The sequence below is a fragment of the Mytilus californianus genome, unplaced genomic scaffold, assembly GCF_021869535.1.
Source record: "Mytilus californianus isolate M0D057914Y unplaced genomic scaffold, xbMytCali1.0.p SCAF_3, whole genome shotgun sequence".
NCBI lineage: Eukaryota > Metazoa > Mollusca > Bivalvia > Mytilida > Mytilidae > Mytilus > Mytilus californianus.
Window position 1 is genome coordinate 35,770,530 of NW_026262679.1, and position 20,350 is coordinate 35,790,879.

Genomic DNA, 20,350 nt, shown 5'->3' on the forward strand with positions numbered 1-20,350 from the left:
AATAACTGGGTCCCCGTTCCTGTCAGAGGGCATATTTTGAACACTTCAATCTGCAATTGTAAGCTTATTTTTTGGGTTACATGGATGAAATTTGGGCAGAAACTTGAAAATTCAATAAGAAAAACAATGGTGTAATTATTTTTAAAATTTGAATTAAACTTTTTAAATTAAACTGAAATTTAAATTTATGAAATTTTTAAAAAGTTTGTTTTTTAATTTAAAGTTTCAGAAGGGGTCACAGTAAGGTCATTTTGATGGTATTATGTATTCATACACTTGTAAGTTAAAATGGAGGGATTTTTCAAAAAATATCAGCAAAGAATATTAGAAAAGAGCCACCTGGCAAGAAATAACAAATGTCTTATATGGGATCAGGGGACAACAAAAGATGGAAAATATGGGCTTATTTCTTTCCAGTATCATATTTCTGGGACCTGGAAAAAGAAAAAAGCCCATAGATTCAGTTTTATGGTTTTTAATTAGTTTTAATATTAAATACAACACTTTATGCCATTTTATGTGTCAAAAAAGTTTGTGTGGGAATGCGGGTCACATTACTGAAGAGCTGCATCACATAAATAACCACAGAATATTTCGTAAACTCAGAAAATCTTGCCAGGGGCTCTCCAATTTTCCAGATTGGGGCCTGGATTTTTTTGGAAGATATATAAGGGGTAGGGCTATAGCTTATATAAACAATTTTAACTGAATGTACAACAATTTTAGACTCCTTTTTAAAGATTTTGGTGGTCCTTAAAAGGACCGTTAATTTTGTCTGTATCTTTTTCAGCAGTAGATGAATGCAGCTATATCTTCCTTTGATTTTGGAACTTTTGAAGAACAGCTTCTGGTAGGTATATTCTTCTTAGTAGGTATTACTCTACCATATGAATGATCGTTCTTTATGCTTTTACAAATGCAGCATCAAGTTTTGGATCAGGTTGCCCTTTTTCATATCTATCTGTACATTTACTTCGATCCTTTTCTTCCACATGAACCTTAGTCTTCTGTCCGGTGCGTTGTAAATTTTTCTTTTTCCTTTCTGGAGTATTTTGGTTTACTTTGTTCCGTTCACACTCCCTTTACATCTGGTCGAAGTGTTTTAATGAACCTATTGAGATTTTAAAACCAATACATTCTGCTTTTTGTCACAAGGAATAAGCTATACCATTATTCAAATTGTGAATTATTGCTGATGCCCTCCCTTCAAATTTCTAGAAAAGTTCATTCTTTGGTAGAATTATGACATACATGAACCAAATACAACCACTGAACTACAGGCTCCTGACTGGGGACAGGCGCATAAAGAATGTGGCGATGTTAAACATGTTTGTGAGCGCTCAACCCTGCCCTAACCTGGGACAGTGGTGTTCAGCACAACATAAGATCATTGGTTTACAATGTTATATTCTCACGGCTATAATGCCATATTGCTGTGAAAATATAACAGATCAATTGAAGCACCGATAGTTTTCTTAAACAAGTATATGTTATTAATATACTGTTTTGTTAAAGAAATCTTTCGTGCTAGGATTGATATGTAAAAGGAATAAATCAAACAAGTATATCTTTATGCCTTTGCCGTATTGGAGGGGGCATTAAGTGTAACCCTTGTCCGTCTGTCTGTCCCGTCCATCTCAAAAATTGGTTTCCATTCTCTAACTTTAGTTTGCCTCAACCAAATGTTATGAACTTATACACAATGCTTATGGTCACAAAGCGATCTATGTGGAAGTTGACTCATGCATATTTACAAGCGGGGGCATCTGTGGCCCATAGACACATTCTCCATTTATTTTATTAATGTTTATAGGCTGATGTAATGACAATGATTTCATGGTGTTGGGAGTAAGAATTGGAGATCTGATACTGCTAACATGTTGGTAGGTATACAAACTTTTTTTAATCTATTAGTGTTTGATATCAATTTAATAATGGTTCAGGTATCAGAAAAGATTGAATTACATGGAGATATTCAGCTCCAGAGGAAAGAGGGTATATGATTGTCCAAAATGGTAAAAATACTGCCAAGCTTAGAAAAGAGAAATTGTTTTTGACTTTTTTTTCTATTTGTTAAGTTTTAAACTGAATACCCACTAGATTTCGTGAGTAATAGTGAACCACAAATTTTAAATGTTCAACAACGAAGTACCAATTTTCTATCAATCGACTTTCAATCAAATATCCACAGAATCCAATTTTTCCTCAATCCCCATGATTGTTGAATATTAAATGAATCCACAGAAATTCGATTTTCCCTCAATGCCCATTAAAATATCTGAATCCACAGTAGATTATTTTGAGGAGTTTAAATAACTGATTCAACTTTGTATTACAGGTTAGCATCACAGCTTGTCCATAGGGATACTGGCTGGGGTAGCATTTGGATCTGTTTCAAGGTGAGAATATATTTATTCATCCACATACAAATTTAATCAATTGATGAAATCTTGTGGACAGTTTAACTTTCTATAAATCTTTATTGTTTGCAATTTATATCGTCTAGATATTTTCTACTGTTACCTTAATAGATGTAAACAGTAGTTGAGAAGGTTTATAGTCCTTTTTAACTACTTTCACTTATTCCATCTTTAAACTTTTGCCAAATGACCATGTACTGAATCATAAAGAGAATCATTGTTTTTATGATAATAAAGAATTTTGTTTACTTGTAAAGGGGAGATACCCTCACATTCATTTGCAAGTGCTGTTACAAAGATAAGATGTCTTAATTATATTAAACTTTGCTTCTTATTCAGTTTTGTATTTCTTTCAATACAAATTTCCAAAGAATTCATTTCTTCAGTCAATATATGGAGAAAACAAAGTAAATATCATAAAACTTGAACTAAACAATGAAAGTTTATCAAAATAGCCTGAATTATTTTACCATGTATGTACATTTTTCAAATTTTCAGCTTAATAACTTCTGCAATTGTCTGAAACTCAATGAATGATTAATGCGATACCGGTAATAGTAATTTTAACACCTTGAAAGTCAAAATTGGTATATTAAGATTGCTTTCCATTTTATAACAAATTTAGCTGCACGATTTCTATTGCAATATTTTTTGGTAAATCAATAAATTTGAATAGAAAACAAGTATTTTTACATACAACAATATCTGTCTATTTAAAAGAAAAATTGCCACTCAAATATTTAAACATTACCTAATTCATATATTTTAACATTACTTAATAACTTTGAATTGTCAACAAATGAAATATTATTTTATTCCTTTTACAGGTGTGTTCCTGCTGCTGCCTTGTGTGTTCAATCCTGTGGACAATAATAATCATGCAAACCACATATATGTTGCATTTTTGTTTATTAAAATCCTTAAGTGATAATTCTGAAAGCCAAATGATTAATTTTTTAATGCTATTATTTATTTTCCATTTACTGTAAACTCACAAATTTTTGTTTTTAATGCTGTTATTTATTTTCCAATTATTGAAAATTCACAGATTTTTGATATATTTTTTTTACTGAAAATTGCTACACCGAGATAGATTTTGCAAAAATAAAATTATATTTTAAATTTTGATAGCATTATTTATTTGCAACATGTCCTTAATGACAATAATTAATTTAAATAAATGCTTGCAAATTTTTTTTGAATTTACAGTATAAATATGTTTTCATTATTTATATATGCATGATATTATTATACATTGTATTTTGCTTTATAATAAACAAAATTGTATAATAGTTGTTATTTGAGAAGTACCAGTGTACTGTTTTACAAAGCATCCATTAGACTTTCATCAGTTTACAGACGTCATTATTGTGAACCAAATGATACTTTCCACAGATTCACTTGAAAGTTACCTGTCGATTTAAACTTTTGTAAGTTCTTTTGTCCCATCTAATAAATATAATAGCTATTGTTCTCTGTGGAGTTATTTCACTGGGACCTTTAAATTTCTTCTAAGAGAAATCTATCACTCATTGATTAATTTACCTGAACAAAAAATCAAACTTTCAATGGTGAAAATACATGTACCAATACTAAATAAGGACTCACAAAAACGCATGTGATGTTGTATTTATTCAATATCAATAATACATTTTCAATTTGTTCAATATAATTAACACTTATTCAAAATTTAAAAGTTGATTTATGACAAAATTTTCAACATTGTTCCTATTAAAATTTGTCTTTTTGTGTGTTTGACAAATAAGAACTAGAAAATGACGATGTTTAGATCAAGGCCTTCTTAAATGTATTCTATAACTAAATAAACAGCTGCGCCACGAGGCATGATATGCTCGTCGTCTTGTGTGTGAGGTTTTATGCAATAATCATAAATAGTTTCTGAGATACGGCGCGACATGTGAAAACTCCCCTTTTTTTTAATAAAAAAATCAATAACTCTAAAATAAAATTTTGAATCATCACCAAAAAGTGTATACAGATCTTTAGATTAATATAATTAAGAAGTGTGTAAAGTTTTAAGCAATAATCGTAAATCGTTTTTGAGATACGGCGCGACATGTGAAAAATACATACCCCTGTTTTAGTTACACAAAGTTCCGTATCTCAAAAAATTTTAATCTTATTTTCATCAAAAAGTATACAGATCGTTTGACCATCATAAGAAACAACTATATTAAGTTTCATGAAATTTGGATAAGTTGTTCTCAAGTTGAGGTGGGACATGTGGACGCCGGACATTTGTATACCATAATACGTCCCGTCAAAATTTTGACGGGCGTATAACAAACACACAAAAATTGCAAATTTCAATAGGAACAATGATAAAATTTTTGTCATATGATTAAATCAATGTTATATTAAACAGATTGAAAATATATTATTTATATTGAAGAATAATACAACATCACATGCAGTTCTGTGAGTAATAATACATGTATTTTCATCAATTTAGAAGATCACTTTTTAACTCGGATAAATTAATCAATGAGTGATAGATTTCTCTTAGAAGAAATTTAAAGGTCCCAGTGAATAAACTGCACAGAGAACAATAGCTATTGTTTTTATTAGATGGGACAAAAGAACTTACAAAAGTTTAAATCGACAGGTAACTTTCGAGTGAATCAGCGGAAAAGTATCCTTTGGTACGCAATAAAAGTTTTGCATGTTGGCACAGTGAAACACAGTGTGTCTGTTGAAGATGATGGTGTTTGATATGGATAGGTTTGTTTAAAAATAATATGTTCCACAGGGCGCAGCTTGATACGACCTGAACACTTAGGGCACTAGTATGATACAGCTCAGAATTTTGATTGTGATGAAATATTTGACACAGGATACATAGGTTTCTGACAAAAAAATTAGAATGAATGTGGTCTAAGAACTTAAAAATTTGAAATTGGACATTTACTTATTATGGTCCAATATCCAAAATATAAATGCATGGTTAGATTCAGCATATCAAAGAATTCAATTATTGATGAAATCAAACAAAGCTTAATTTTAGACCCCTTGGACCTCAATGTGAACCAATTTGATAGCGAGCCCAAAATCCAAAATCTAAAGACATGGTTAGATTCAGCATTATAAAGACCCCAAGAATTCAAGACTTGGAATTAAACCCGGGGTCCCCATTCAAATTGGTCAAGAAATACTGTAAATTCAGAAATTATTGCAATTTTTTTTAAAATGGACAAAAATGCGAGATTAATTATTGTTATTTCATGAAAATCTGCATACATATCTTTGTATCAGATATAAGAATACAAGTTATTATTGTGATACTCAATCAGTTGGATTATTTGCATTAATAAAAAGTTCGCAATTATTTCTGAATTGACAGTAAGCAATTTATACAAAGTATTAGAAAAGTATTATTTTTGGTCCTTATTCATAAACGGTCAGGGCCATAATCCCCAAAATTAATCCCAACTTTTCAGTTTTGGTATGGAACCTAGTGGTATAATTTCATAGACTTATACTTGGGGAGCTACCATTTGATTTTTATGGAGGCTAGGATCGAAAATTTTGTCCTGGTTTTTTTATTTTTCCCTCTATTCGGTCGCCTTTTTTTTTAGTTTATCCTGACTTTTTTTATTAAACTAAATTGTCATCCTGCCTTTTTTTTTGCAAATAATCTCATACTGCCTTTTTTTTTTACTCAAAACTCCTGTCCAGCCTAATTTTTTCCAATTTCATCCTATACCCCCCCCCCCCCCCCCCCCCCCCCACCCACCCATAAAAATCAAATGGTAGCTCCCTTAAGTTATTGTCTTGATACCAGAAAATCCTTGTTTTTTGCCCCTTAATTCCTTTATTCCGATGTTGTGTTTTGTGTACTATTGTTTGTCTGTTGGTCTTTTTCTTTTTTAGCCATGGCGTTGTCAGTTTATGAGTTTGAATGTCACTCTGGTATCTTTCGCCTCTCTTTTTCAACGGTTTGGGCCATTACCCTCAAAATCAATCCCAACCTTCCTTTTGAGGTATAGAACCATGTGGTACAATTTCATAGAGCGTCCTATTGTGTACTTACTAACCTTTGAACAGTTCTATATTTGAAGATTATTTTAGGTCAAAAGTTACCAAAGCTATAGTTCGGCAATGTCACATTTTAACGTGGCCTACTCTTCACCTTCCTCAAATTTCATTTAAACCTCGCTTTGAATTTATATGTTGTGCTGGATGTATAGATACGAGACACGTCCTATCGGAATGGAAACGTAAAATCCAATGCCTCATGCAGGCAAATGCCACGCACTGCACGTTAAAGAATCCTTGTAATATCTCCTTAAGATGTCTGTAATTATTGGTGGCCTGTTGTAAGGTAAAATTTCTGCCCTATCTCACATATCCTCTTTCAAAAGAGGCAGTTTATATTTGTGCTAACAAGCCTTGAAGAATTGACGTATTTTGTTTTCGTCCTGAGTATGCAAGAAATACTGCCACTATGTATTCAACATGAACAAGAAACATTTGTTCTTTTATGCATAGATGTACTGTGATCCACAAAATTTGAAAAGTAAAATTACAAAAATACTGCACTCCAAGGAAAATTCAAAACGGAAAATCCCTTAATATATATCAAATGGCAAAAATCACAAGCTCAAACAATACAAGTATATTACGGGAAATATACATGGGATCCCTTTCATTTAAATAAAAGTAAAATAACCATGACAATAACTTAAAAATATTTTCAGTGAATCAGTTTAAAGAGGGTCGTAATGGGGGTACCTTCTTGACGAATAACGATAAAAAATCTAGCCAAATGACGTTAACGATAGTTTTAAGTGCATGATGATAAAATGTACTGTACACTTTCTTTATGACGATAAAGCAATATACTGATATTTACTAATCGTGTTAAATTCTTTCCAAAAAAAATGGTAACGACAAATTATTTGAGACCTCTGATGAATCACGATAAAATTTTAACCAATTTGATGTTAACGGTAGCCGAATATGACCGTTTGACGCCTGACGGTAAAGGGCATCCCTACCCTCTTTAAATAAGGGGAAAATAAACATCGGCAATAGCGAAATGAATATAAGTTCTAGCTGCTACTACTACTACTATAACAAAAAGAGGGGCCACGGATTAGGTGGCTGCCTTGATAAATCATCTGGGACAGATTTAATTTTTTTTTAAACTGTGTCAAATATCTATGATATAAGTAAAGAAAATGCAAATTTAAAGTCACCTAAAGGAAATTTGGAAATTGAATCAAACAAATATTTAATAGGATTTAAAATTTTATGTTAGTTATATTTTTTGTATCCAAGTTACACATACTAAATTGAAAATAAGTTTTATAAGTATTAACAAAATCAATAATGGCAAAGTGAAATATCATCATGATCATAGTTTTGAATTTTTGAGAATCAAAGATTTATAGAAATGTTTTTAATTAAAAAGGATCAATAAAGCAGGTATTGAGTACAGGGTTGAAGCATTTATTTTATACCTCCGAGTAAAACTGGAACCTGATAGAATGCATAGCAACGTGTAATAACATTGAATCTATGTTCAACTATACCACTGGATGTACCAGTAGAATAAAAATTTCTGGACTGGTAATCACAATTTGTATAAAGTATAAAGTATATGAAATTAAAGAACACTGGTAGTATATATAGCCGGGCCATGCTTTCAATGGGGATGATGCGGCTTTATAGCTTGGCATATATACTTATTGACGTCATAATCACCATGTAAAACGCCATAAGTGAGTGTTTACTGTATACGATCGAAGTAAAAGGCAGAATTTTCTTGTTTCAGGGGGGATCAAATGTTCATGGGATTCAAAATACCTTATATGACAGATATTTAATTGACAATTTTGTTCAAATAAATGATGCAGTAATTGTAGACCAATGGTTTTTGTGTAATCATAATTTGTTCTTGGTCCCCTTATACTAGCAGGACTCAACTTAACTTATTTATACTGGACCCTTAATTATCTGGACCATACTAACTAACAGTCTGAACTAATAATCTGCCAGTCTGTTATAGTCTTAATTAACCCCATTCTCTGTCTGTACTTAACCAGTTTTTAATGTCTGAACCATATTCGACCAACGGTTGGCCTGTACTCAACCAGTTTTATATTTAATTTTTTTTCAATCTTGATTTTGTATAGTCTGTTATTATTATAAACAATGAAATTATCTGAAATTTAAAAATTTGATTTTAAAAAAGACCCCATTGCAATAATTAACGATGTCATTAACCAATGGCTAATACTTAAATCCAAACAAAAAGTACTGGCTAAATTTATCCAGCAGATGGAACGTTTTATGCACTAAATAATGTTTGAGCAATAGAAATAATCCATTGGTTTAAAGTTAACCAGTGGATAAGCACTAGTGCAAATATTATATATATAACCACCGGCACCGGTTTTAAACATTATCCAGATCAACAAAAAATGTTGATATTTCTCATATCTAACAATATTTTTCGGTGAAATTAATAAACCTCTAAGAAAAATAATTGTATAAATGGTATTGTATGTAAATACTAACTCAATAATAATAATAATTATTATAATATCTTTATTTAAAGAGAGTAACTCATTTGAATTAAACCCAATCATAAGGTAATTCAAGACCATATCAAGACCACTTTCGGCTATTTTTTTGCCATACATTTTGTCCGTTTTGAGTAGCATTTTAATTTCTGCACTTAAATCAAAACGTCATTTGCTTTAGTGAACGTCCTTTGAGCGGGCCGCCATTTTAGAAATTAGCAACCTTTACGACGGACTCGAAACGGCGACGTCATAATACGGTCACGACACTATAGCGGCGCCGTGATCGATGCGTATAAACTGAGACTACTATAACACAGAGATTGGTCACTATAGATTTATCGGATTATCTGAGTCTCCGGTAGTTAGCTACGTTATTTTAACGTAGTTTCGTATTCGACCGTAGCAGACGACATATATCACCTATCACTGAGAATACTATAACAGTATCGGATATTATTATTTTTCTTTTAAAAATAATTTAAAAACAAAATTGAATTAATCAAAAAAAAAAAAAGAATATAGTTTTTATCTTTCAAATGCAGTTATAGTAGTCTCAGGTATAAACAATAGTGTGATTTCCCTGTAAGTTTGCCTCAACTAAATGTTATGAAACTTATACACAATGCTTATTACCACAAAACACAGATCAAGTTTGAATTTTGGTGGCGTCACTTTAACCGTCCTAGAGTTATGCCCTTTATAAATGAAAAAATTGCAAAATTTTTATTTTCTTCTAAATATCAAGTAATTCTTAAAATTGGAGTTATCTTCCTTTGTTCATGATTATAGTTGAATCAACTACAATAAATGCTTTATACAATGCAATGTTTAATTTTGACTTCCACTGATAAACACAGATCAAGTTGAATTTTGGTAGTGTCACTTAAACCATTATTGAGTTATGCCCTTTATAAATCGAAAGATTGCAAAATTTTCAGTTTCCATTCTGTAACTTAAGTTTGCCCCAACCAAACATTATGAAACCTATACACAATATTCATTACCACAAAACTAAGATCAAGTACAAATTTTTTGTTTCCGTTTTCTAACTTTAGTTTGCCTCAACCAAATGTTATGAAACTTATACACAATGCTTATTACTACATAATACAGATTAAGTACGAAATTTGGTGGCGACACTTTTACCATTTTTGAGTTATGTCCCTTTATAAACATGAAAATTGCTGAATTTTTCGTTTCCAATCTCTAACTATAGTTTGTCTCAACCAAACGATATAAAACTTATACACAACCGTTCTAGAGTCATGCGTGTTTACAAATAGTAAAATTGCTGAATTTTTTAGTTTCTGTTCTCTTTTTTAGTTAGCCTCAACCAAATGTTATGAGACTAACACACAATGCTTATTACCACAAAACTCAGATCAAGTTCAAATTTGGGTAGCGTCACTTTTACCGTTCTTCAGTTATGTCCCTTTATAACTATATGATATGCAAGCTGGGGCATCATCTGTGTCCACATGTGGACACTATCCTCATTTATTTTTTTAAAAGACTTACTTAATATAATATGCATGTATGTGTATGTATATGATTCTTTTTTCGATTATCAGTTAAAGGGTAGAGAATAAAGGCCGGGATGCTACAATATAATGATCAGAGAAAAAAAGGTGCTAAAATATAAAGAATTTATTAAAGAGAAAAATGGCCTACAAATTAATTAATACAGAACACAGAAAAGAAAAGATCCCACCATCCACATTCTCTGTGATCATATTCACATGTTTATATAAAAATAAGATGAGGTATGATTGCAAATGAGACAACTATCCACCAAAGTTCAATTAAAGTGGATGTAAGCAATTATAGGCAACCGAACGGCCTTCAACAAAGAGAAAACCCAAACTGTATAGTCGCCTATAAAAGGCCCTGACATGAAAAATGTGAAACATTTCTATTGAGAAAACTAACGGCCAAATTTATAACAAAACAGTTTACGAAAAACACATATGACAGACATGAACCAACGACAACGACTGAACTACAGGTTCCTGATTTGGGACAGGCACATAAAGAATGTGGCGGGGTTAAACATGTTTGAAGGCGCCAACCCTCCCCCAACCTGAGACAGCGGTGTAACAAACAGTACAACATAAGACTAAACTATAAAGATTAGTTGAAAAGGGCTTAACTCATCAGATCGATACAAAGCAGAAAAAACATCTAACAAAAACACAGACCGGACGTGGGAGTGTATATTTATACATCCCTCACAACAACAAAAACACAAAGTACAGATCTGAGAGTACTCACTGCGAGCTACTGACAGCTACTGACAGCTATTTCAAAGCCAATAACAGTTTATAAAAATCATGTATCTAAGACACTGTGTGTCCTGGTCCCGCGTGTATCTTTGTCAAATGATTTCCCTTCTCCTGGACTGCGCTTGGTTTGTCTACCACTCATTGGTTAAGTCAAGAAAATTGTTGTGGCAAACTGACTTTGCATAACACTAATGTATAGATTTTTTTTTTAATTTTAGAGTAAACTGGCGTCAATGTCTCTTAAAAAAGCTTGTGATGCTGAAGGTCAATTTCAAAATGCGAATATTGAAGAAAACAGATACTACTATTATTGACAATATCTTGTAAAATGTATACAGTTTATGTTAATGCATCACAATACGGGGCCCCAGTAGAATACGCCCCTTAGATCGCGTTAAAAAATGCATCAGTTTTACTCACTTTTAAGCAAAAATAAGATATTTTTTTTTAAAGCCGCAGGTTGTTTTAAATGAGACGCAGAGTCGCCCACCTAATCCCTAAGTTGGCGGGTCGGATTTGGCCATATTGGAGCCACACAATATCCAATGTACAGAATAGATTCTGTAATTTTTTAAAGCAAATCATATTCAAACCCCGCCTAATTTGTTGAAAATAGATTGACGATAATCTGTATAAATGATTCCCTGTATAACATTCTGCATATATATACGCAATTAGAATTCTGTATAGTCTGTATTTGCATATGCAAAGAATTGCTATATACGTCATAATTCCGTATATACGGAATTCGAAGTCTATCCACACGGAAATAGTTCTGTATATCAGTTTTTGAATTCTGTAAAGTGGGTCTCATTGGGGTCTTAGCGTGACGCGGGATTGCTGATTTTTTGTAAGCGTGACACGTGAAAGTCAAATTATTGTGCCGTGAAAACGGGAAATGAAGTCTAGCGGGATACGGGAAATGAAAAAAAAAATGAGAATTGCTTACGTCACGTACATAGTGTAAGCGGGATACGGGAATCTGACAAAACAGAAAGCGGGATCCGAACCCCCCAATGAGACCCCCTGTAAATACATAAACGATTTCTGTATATACGAAAAGGCGCAAAAATACCTACTAGCCAATGCTCCGTGTTGAAGGCCGTACCTTGACCTATAATCGTTTACTTTTATAAATTGTAACTTGGATGGAGAGTTGTCTCATTGGCACTCATACCACATCTTCCTATATCTATTGAATAATATACCTCTATACACAAATTTTAACTACGTAAATACAGATTTCGAATTAAGTATATAAAAAGTATTCAAACTAACTATATAATATATACGGAATTATTTCTGTACATATGTAATAAGAGAGACATATATATACACATACGTTATTATACAGACAGACATAATTGTTTTACCCTGATACCGCGCAATAATCATTTCTAAGTGTCGGACTAATGAGGGGCCTGATTGGGGGGGGGGGGGGGGTCTCACCACGATTCACGAGTTGATTTTTTTGTCAATCACGATTCACAGAAAATAAATTTCCATGATCACGGATCACGAAAATATAAAAAAAAAAAATCTGAAGAAAAACGGATCGCGATAGCGAAAATGCGCCGATCACGAAGAACGAAAATAACCCACCAGGCCCCTCACTAATGGGTTTTCGGACCAATGGGCTGTCGGAACAGTGGGCCGTCGGACTAATGTCGTGTAATTTATTAGGTGTTTTGTTATGACATGTTCCATTAGTTTGCAACTGATACAAGTGAGAGAGACTGTTCTGAAATTAACTGCGTTGTATTTTTCACCTTTTGTGTATGCTGGTGCGACATTTGCATGTTTCCAATCAGATGGTACAGCCAGTTGTTACGGAGTGATTTCTGGAAAATGATAGTAATCAATTACAGACGGACGGACGGACAACGGTATAATACGTCCCGTAAACGGGCGTATTAAAACAACACGACCACCCTTAAAAATGTGGACGAACTCGGGACCTCCGGAAGGGTAGACATAGTTGCTCCACTTGGTACAGCCAAAAGTAGGTCAATTTGAACTAATACTCTAGTTCAGGGAAACAATGCGCATGTGCAAGATCGATCGTGATTTTGCGTTATCGACTGATTAGATACGAGATTTGATGAACTGGGGGCATTATCAGTTTCTGGATTTATAAGATCGGCATTGTTATTACTGTTACCAGATTATTTATAAAAAGTGGTTGATTACACCATGGAAGTATTATATTGTCAATATAATACTTTCATGATTACACTGACAGATTAAAACAGACTATTTTGACTGTTATATGATAATTAATCTTAATTACAAAAGAAACGGTTTGATATGTCACCTGACTTTGCGTGTCACCTTCACGCAAAAATGGACAGATTCATGCTGTGATGTTCACTTAGCAGATATATTCAACAAGTTACGGGTGCTATTTCATTACCATATCTTAGGTCATAAAAATAAAAGTCAATCAACACCTAGGCCATATGGTATCATGAAGTTTTACCTTAAACTATGTATCTCACCAGGCGACAGTTAGACAAAATTAATATACCCTTAATAATTATAATTATGTTCTGACAGTTACCGTTAAAACATATGTTCAAAATACTAGCTTTGATTGCATGCGTGTATTAAATTTACATAAAGGTATCGTGCTTAATTCAAATGCATCAGATATTGACAATTTTGAAAGGAGGGATCTGGGTCGTTCAGCATTTTATCTTGTCTTATCGTGAAGCATACATAATATAGTATGCAGAATATCTAATTAATTTCAATGAGATTTTATAAGATCTTAAACAGAATAAAAGATACTTTATATATTTTTTTATATCTTCAGAAAGTAAATTTTCACACATATATATAGTTTGGCATTTGATTACATACTTTGAATGAACAGTTCTGTTGTATATTTATTTTTGTGTCAGAAAATTCACGTTAATAGGTAGAAAAATGATAATAAATGTGAAAAAAAACATTGTTATATTACAATTAATTTAGAAAAAAGTACCCCCCCCCCCCTAGACAAAAAAAAACAATGATTGTCGTCTTGTCGAAAGCAAGGAGATCTTCAAGATTTATGAGTGAAATAACTGCCTACTTGGATCTTTTGACATACTTCTTTGTTTTTGACAAGCTTGAGAAATTTATTTCGCGAAAGCGAGACTTGGCGATCCTAGATTCCGTCGTCAGCGGTAACGCCGGCTGCGTCAGCATTTAGGTTCAGTCTGTGGTTAAAGTTTTGTTTAACATCAAAATCTTTGTCAAACATAATGGAATTTCGGGAAATTGGAACAGAAGCTTCTTAATGACCAAAATACAGTATCCAGGACAAAATTTTGCAAATATTTATTTTCATTTTTCCGTATTTTATTACTAAATGGACTTCGTTTTTCCTTAACAGTTAAATTCAGGTTTTGTCTAAGGTTAAAGTTTTTCATGCAGTCATCAATAACCGTTTTGTTTAATCGTCCAGTTGCAAGTTAAATGCATATCCATGCAGGTCAAGATCATGATAATGATATATGAATGTTGAAACTGTTTTGTTCTACATTGCGCTGGACTTTTCACTTGTTTGTTCAAAATGCAACAGTCCGAGTAAAGACATTGTATAGCTTATTAGTGGGTGTGGCTTTTTTCTAAGAGTTATTAAAATTCCATACGACGAACTGTACATAGCTGTTTGTTTTTATGGGAACTTTTTTATTATGGGTTGAACAAGGAACGTATATACTATTCCAAGGTTAAACGATCAGACTATTTATACAATATTGAAAACATAACATTTATGAAGCCATGGTTATAGTTTATTGAATACTTCGCATAATATCATTCATGATATCGACTAGCTTTGTGTTATGACAAGAAACAACTTTTCAAAAAGCTCCGTTTTACATGACAATCATATGGTTTAAACTGTTTATTTTTATCCGACCGACACAAGCCAAAGAGAATAAATTATGCAGTGTCACCGTTGAATGATATACTGTTTTGGCAATTAATGCCATTACGTCAGCATGTATCAGGAAATTATTCTCAATCTCCAAAGATAATATTTCTGCACATAAACTTCCTCGAAGTTCTTGGAAGCTTCCAGGGACTTGTAGACCCTCGTTCCTTCTTTATCAAACATTTCGCTTTGGTTATTTGCAAGGTAAATTTCAAGTTTCCTTCAAATTTCGTTCCCAGTTTTCTCCCGTTATTTTCAAACACTAGGTCTCGAAATTCTACACAATATTTTTTTTTACTTTAATAAACATAAACATAAACCAAAAAACAGATGACACTTCAACGACTTCACATGTAAACGGGAAAGCGGCGGGCATCCTTAACATCGAATATTGATTTGGACCAAATGACTTTGCCCCCAGTTCATCCAAATCTCGCATATTCTCGCATGAATTTTAATTAAACGCTTGACCCACTCAGAATTCTAGGTCGCGAACACGCTTTCCCTGAACTAGAGTATTAACTTTCCATGCTTTTCTAAAATAGGTCCAAGTTAAACCTCTGAAATTTAAATTATATAATAGAACAGCTCAGTGTTTACTTTCTTAAAGTATGAGTACACAAATTGATTTTTTTTTTAATAATTAGTTTTTATTAAACATAAACTTAACACTTCATTGGAGAATCATCTGACGTCACAATCACCATAGTTGTTTACAAAGCTTCAAAATGGCGTCTTGACGGGCACCTGCCAAATCACTATTTAGCTAATGTGAGTTAAGGTGGCGATACTGTAACCTTCTCATTGATTTACCGTTGTATTAAAGCCAGTATTGGTATCGACAACGTATTCATACAGATACAGATTTAAGACATAGATGGGTGTAAAATGTATATTTCCTCTACGCTGTAGTACCATGACAGCAGAGATATTCAAAGTTTTAACACTATTTGAATATTTATTTAAACATCCCAGTTGCTCTCCTTTCAGTGTCAAGAAAACGCGATCGGTCCATGCACTGTGTAACCATACAGATACCAGATGCGGATCCATTATTTTGAAGAGGGGGGGGGCAAATTAGGCATCTTTAACCAAGAACAAGTATATGTAGCTCTATAAAGGGGGTTGCCCCCTGGGCCATCCCTTAATCAGCCTCTGGATATATTAAAATTTCTATCAAATCACGGAATTCTATCAATAAAATTCTGTAAATAATAAAGTCGACTATCAATAGAGCTTCTCTACGAATTTCCGATTCCTGTGATCAAATTCATTCAAAATTGCAAAATTGTAGTTAACAGGTTCTTTATATCTGCAGTTTGGGCTAATATAGCTCGATTTCGAATGGGAACCCAATTAAATGTAGCACTAATCATACTTATATAGCTGTATTTACACTTGACTGTATGCAAATTTTTGCACCATTAAAGTAAAACAATTTACATCATAATTAAAAAGGCACTGTCTACAATTACATTGAAAACATAACAATAACAAAAAAGTTATTGTTACGTTGGACACCAATTGCCAGAATGCTAGGTTGGGTTAGGAACTGATTAATTACGAAAGTAGCAATAATATTTGTGTCTACAGTTACGTTGTGTTATTGTTACGTTAATGCATTTTAGCATATGCTGGGAATAAAAATATATATTGTATATTCCATATGTATGTAATATCACATGAATATATAATGTAATGGAAATAACTTCGTCCATTTTTCAAAGTATAATACGAATACATGTGACAGAGTTGCCTTGTCACAACTGAAGATTTGAACATTTTCAGCTGGAGTTTGGGCCTCAAAACTGGAGAATTTTTATTGACATTTTCCATTGTTCAAGTTAATTGTCATGATAGTTTAACTACACATTCCCCATTTTTGTAAGATTACAGCATAACTATTAATGTACTAGTATTCTCTTAACAAGATAACATTTTATTGCAGAACTTTTACATTTGTCAAATTGAGATTATAATGATTCCATATAAACTTGATAAATTTGAACTAAAATTGTTTTATAAAAATATTCTTCTGTCGTCATACAAACAGGTAAAAGCTGTGGGAACAATGTGATGCTGCTGTACTGTGTAGTTTTCACTGTAATTTGATTCCCATGCGTTATATGAAAGAAATATCTATAAAGGTGATTGAGAGAGCTGTTTAAAATATATTACTATAGTGAGTTGTCTACTGAATTTGCTGGTAATAATCTTCTTGATTTATGACACAAATCAATATTAATTAGGTTCAATAAGGGAATGACATCAATTGTATAACACAAATTGACATTGACAAAATTTTCAGAATTGAATTTTTGAAAAAGCGGAAGATTTAAATTCTTAACGGGACGAACGGAAGAGGGCTTAAATATCAGGAGATTTTGACTCCCACCGGAAGAATCACATGTATGATAATGATAGTAATAATGGTAAATGTGATGTTAAATAGAAGTGAATACTTTCTTCTAAACATCGAACCAATGAACTATATTCGTACTGTGACCTATAATGGTTTACTTTTATAAATTTTGACTTGGATGGAGAGTTGTCTCATTGGCACTCATACCACATCTTCTTATATCTATTTTCTCCTTTTGCACTACTAATCGGTAGTATTATCTTGAAGAACATTAAAACAATTAAACTTTAAAAACTATTTAAACATTATTTGTTGTTATCAAGTATATCAGAGAATTCAGCAACAAAACTAAAATCAATTAAAATTTAAATAAATCTAATGTAACAATAATGCAATGTAACTGTAGACACAAATATTATTGTTATGTTCGTAATTATTCGATTCCTAACCCAATCTAGCATTTCAACAATTAGTGTCCAACGTAACAATATTTTTTTTAATTATTGTTACGTTTCAACGTAATTGTAGCCAGTGCTAATTGAAAAATGATCGTTACATGATGCAAGAAGGTTATTCAGAGACAGATCTAGGATCTTTCAGAGCAAATTCAGCTAAATACCCAAAAGTGTAAATACTTCATTTGTGAAAATACATGGATGGTACATGTACCAGCTGGAATTGAACACTCAATCTCAAGACTTAAAGGCAGCACTCTAATCTACTGAGCCAAAGAACATCTTCCAAAATTTAACCAGTTAGACTACCTTTGTATATCAAGTGGTACAAAACCCTAAAATGAAGTTTTTTTGTCGAAAACAGGGAAAATTGATAATAAAGACTATAATATTGGGAAATATATCATTTTGACACAATTCAAAAGTTATTTAACATCAGAGCTACAATTTTTGTTTCTTAAATGCAAGTTGACCTTGTGTTACAATATGGTAGACATAATTATGATAAGAGTTATCCAACTTTTGCATAATCATGTCTTCATATTGTTACACATGCTTCCTAGGTCATCTTAGGTCAATGGTTATGATCCAGTCCTCTCCTTTTCACCCAAGACAGAATAATATGGTCAGATATATCGAAAAATAATTCTTTTTTATTTAGAGACATAAGTCCTGCTGGTCAGGAACTTGGTAAAATGGCAACAAAAGAAAAGATCAAGAAAAAAGCACCACCTGCTCCTGAAGGTATAAAATTTGTTTCAGCATTCTACTTTTAAATAAAAGTTTAAATGATTATGAATAAAAGGAGATTTGGGGTATACATAAATGAGAGATAGCAACCAAAAAACACAAAAACTGAAGGATATAACTTAAGTCTTCGATTATATCATAAGGTCTATCATAATAGACACTGTACTCGAAGACAGTAAATGTGATAATTTATTGAAAAAGATAAACAAACATGTACATGTACTGCATAGAATGAACATAACAAAGTGAAGGTTTTAAAAATTGTAAAAGTGCTTTTAATGAATTCTTTATAAAATTGTATCTATAATTAAAAAACAAAGGATATGGGGTATCCATCCATGACACAAAATCGGTATATGCACAGCAAAAAAAACACAAAAATCAAATGAACAGCTCTTTATTGCTGTTCTACATCTCAAAGTCACATTGAGGCCTAAAACACTGAGCAAAAAAAAAACTCACCTCACTGTAAGTTTGAGCAGAATTCTATGCGAAATGATTGGGATACACTTTGTAAGCTGTATCGCCACCATATCAGGCCTGGTAAAAAAAGAACATACTGGAAAATAATACATATTTAAAACAAAATATGTACATTTGTAAGTACTAAAGTATCTTAGTAGCTGTATTTTCCAAAATGTCAGGGAAACCATAGAAAATGGAATTCATTCTTTTGTACCTGTTTTCCTCGCATTTTTATTGTATAATTATGCTTAGAACAGCTGTAAATTTACATTGTTATGTATAGAATATAGTTTAAATATTTGAAATATTACAGCAGTAGAAAGACCCAGTAGTGCACACAGTCAAATCAGTGTTAAATCTGCCGAAGTTACAAATATTACAGACAATACACAGAAAGAAAAGGTAAATATCTTGTCACTACTTATATATGTTATTGGCGGGGCGGTAGGACCTTTTTCGTGATGTTGGAATTGGGCCTTTATTTTTGCGGGAATTCGGGATCAGGACTAAATTTTTGTGGGAATTTGGGATTCACACCTATTGGACTCGGGAATAAATGATTAAATTTTAAGGGTTTTGGTAAAGAATACTTTATATTTTTCTCGAATTCGGGATGACACCCCCTCCTACCACCCCTCTTATTGTCTTTGAAAGGGATAAATATCAAAAACCTTGAATATGATCCAGGCATGGGGTTAACGCAAATATGCAATTGTAATGCATGGTAATGCATTACATTTTTCCAAGTAATTGCATGTAATGTGTAATGCAGCAATTTTTGCATTACCATGTAATTGTAATTTAATGCATTACTATAGCAAAAAATTGTGTAATTTCATGCATTACATTGCATTACATGGCATTACTTTTTTCACATACTATATATCTTTAACAGATTGTTGGAGATTAAACTAAAGCAGAATTTTTTTGATTAACTAAGAACATAATCATTTAAATATTGATTTTCTATTTTATTTATTTTTTCACACTTTACATAAATCACTAGAGGGACTTTGGTGATTAAGCCTTGCCCCAGGTAGAACTTGAAAAGAAAAAAAATAAAGTGGTATAAATACTAGAATGACCAAATTACAATTGAATGAATAACACAACACTGTGTATCAGATAGAGTTTTTTTTT

General features: G+C 32.3%; 1 protein-coding gene and 1 long non-coding RNA gene across 6 annotated transcripts in view; both read left to right on the plus strand.

Moving 5' to 3' along the window:
* Positions 1 to 237: 237 nt before the first annotated feature.
* LOC127734466 (uncharacterized) lies at positions 238 to 3,653 on the plus strand. The gene is made up of 4 exons (XR_007997609.1): positions 238 to 850; positions 1,814 to 1,883; positions 2,339 to 2,399; positions 3,248 to 3,653. It is a non-coding gene; the product is annotated as an uncharacterized LOC127734466 (long non-coding RNA).
* A 12,228-nt stretch (positions 3,654 to 15,881) lies between these two features.
* LOC127734451 (putative protein tag-278) overlaps positions 15,882 to 20,350 on the plus strand; it is a 42,361-nt gene continuing 37,892 nt past the window's right edge. For 2 of the 5 annotated variants that reach the window (XM_052244321.1, XM_052244325.1), the window contains exons 1-3: positions 15,882 to 15,949; positions 18,657 to 18,739; positions 19,524 to 19,612. In XM_052244321.1, the coding sequence (XP_052100281.1) occupies positions 18,691 to 18,739; positions 19,524 to 19,612 (138 nt within the window). In that variant the 5' untranslated portion in view covers positions 15,882 to 15,949; positions 18,657 to 18,690. Of the gene's footprint in view, positions 16,069 to 18,656; positions 18,740 to 19,523; positions 19,613 to 20,350 lie in introns of all 5 variants that reach the window. The other 3 variants (XM_052244322.1, XM_052244324.1, XM_052244323.1) reach the window with 3 other exon arrangements.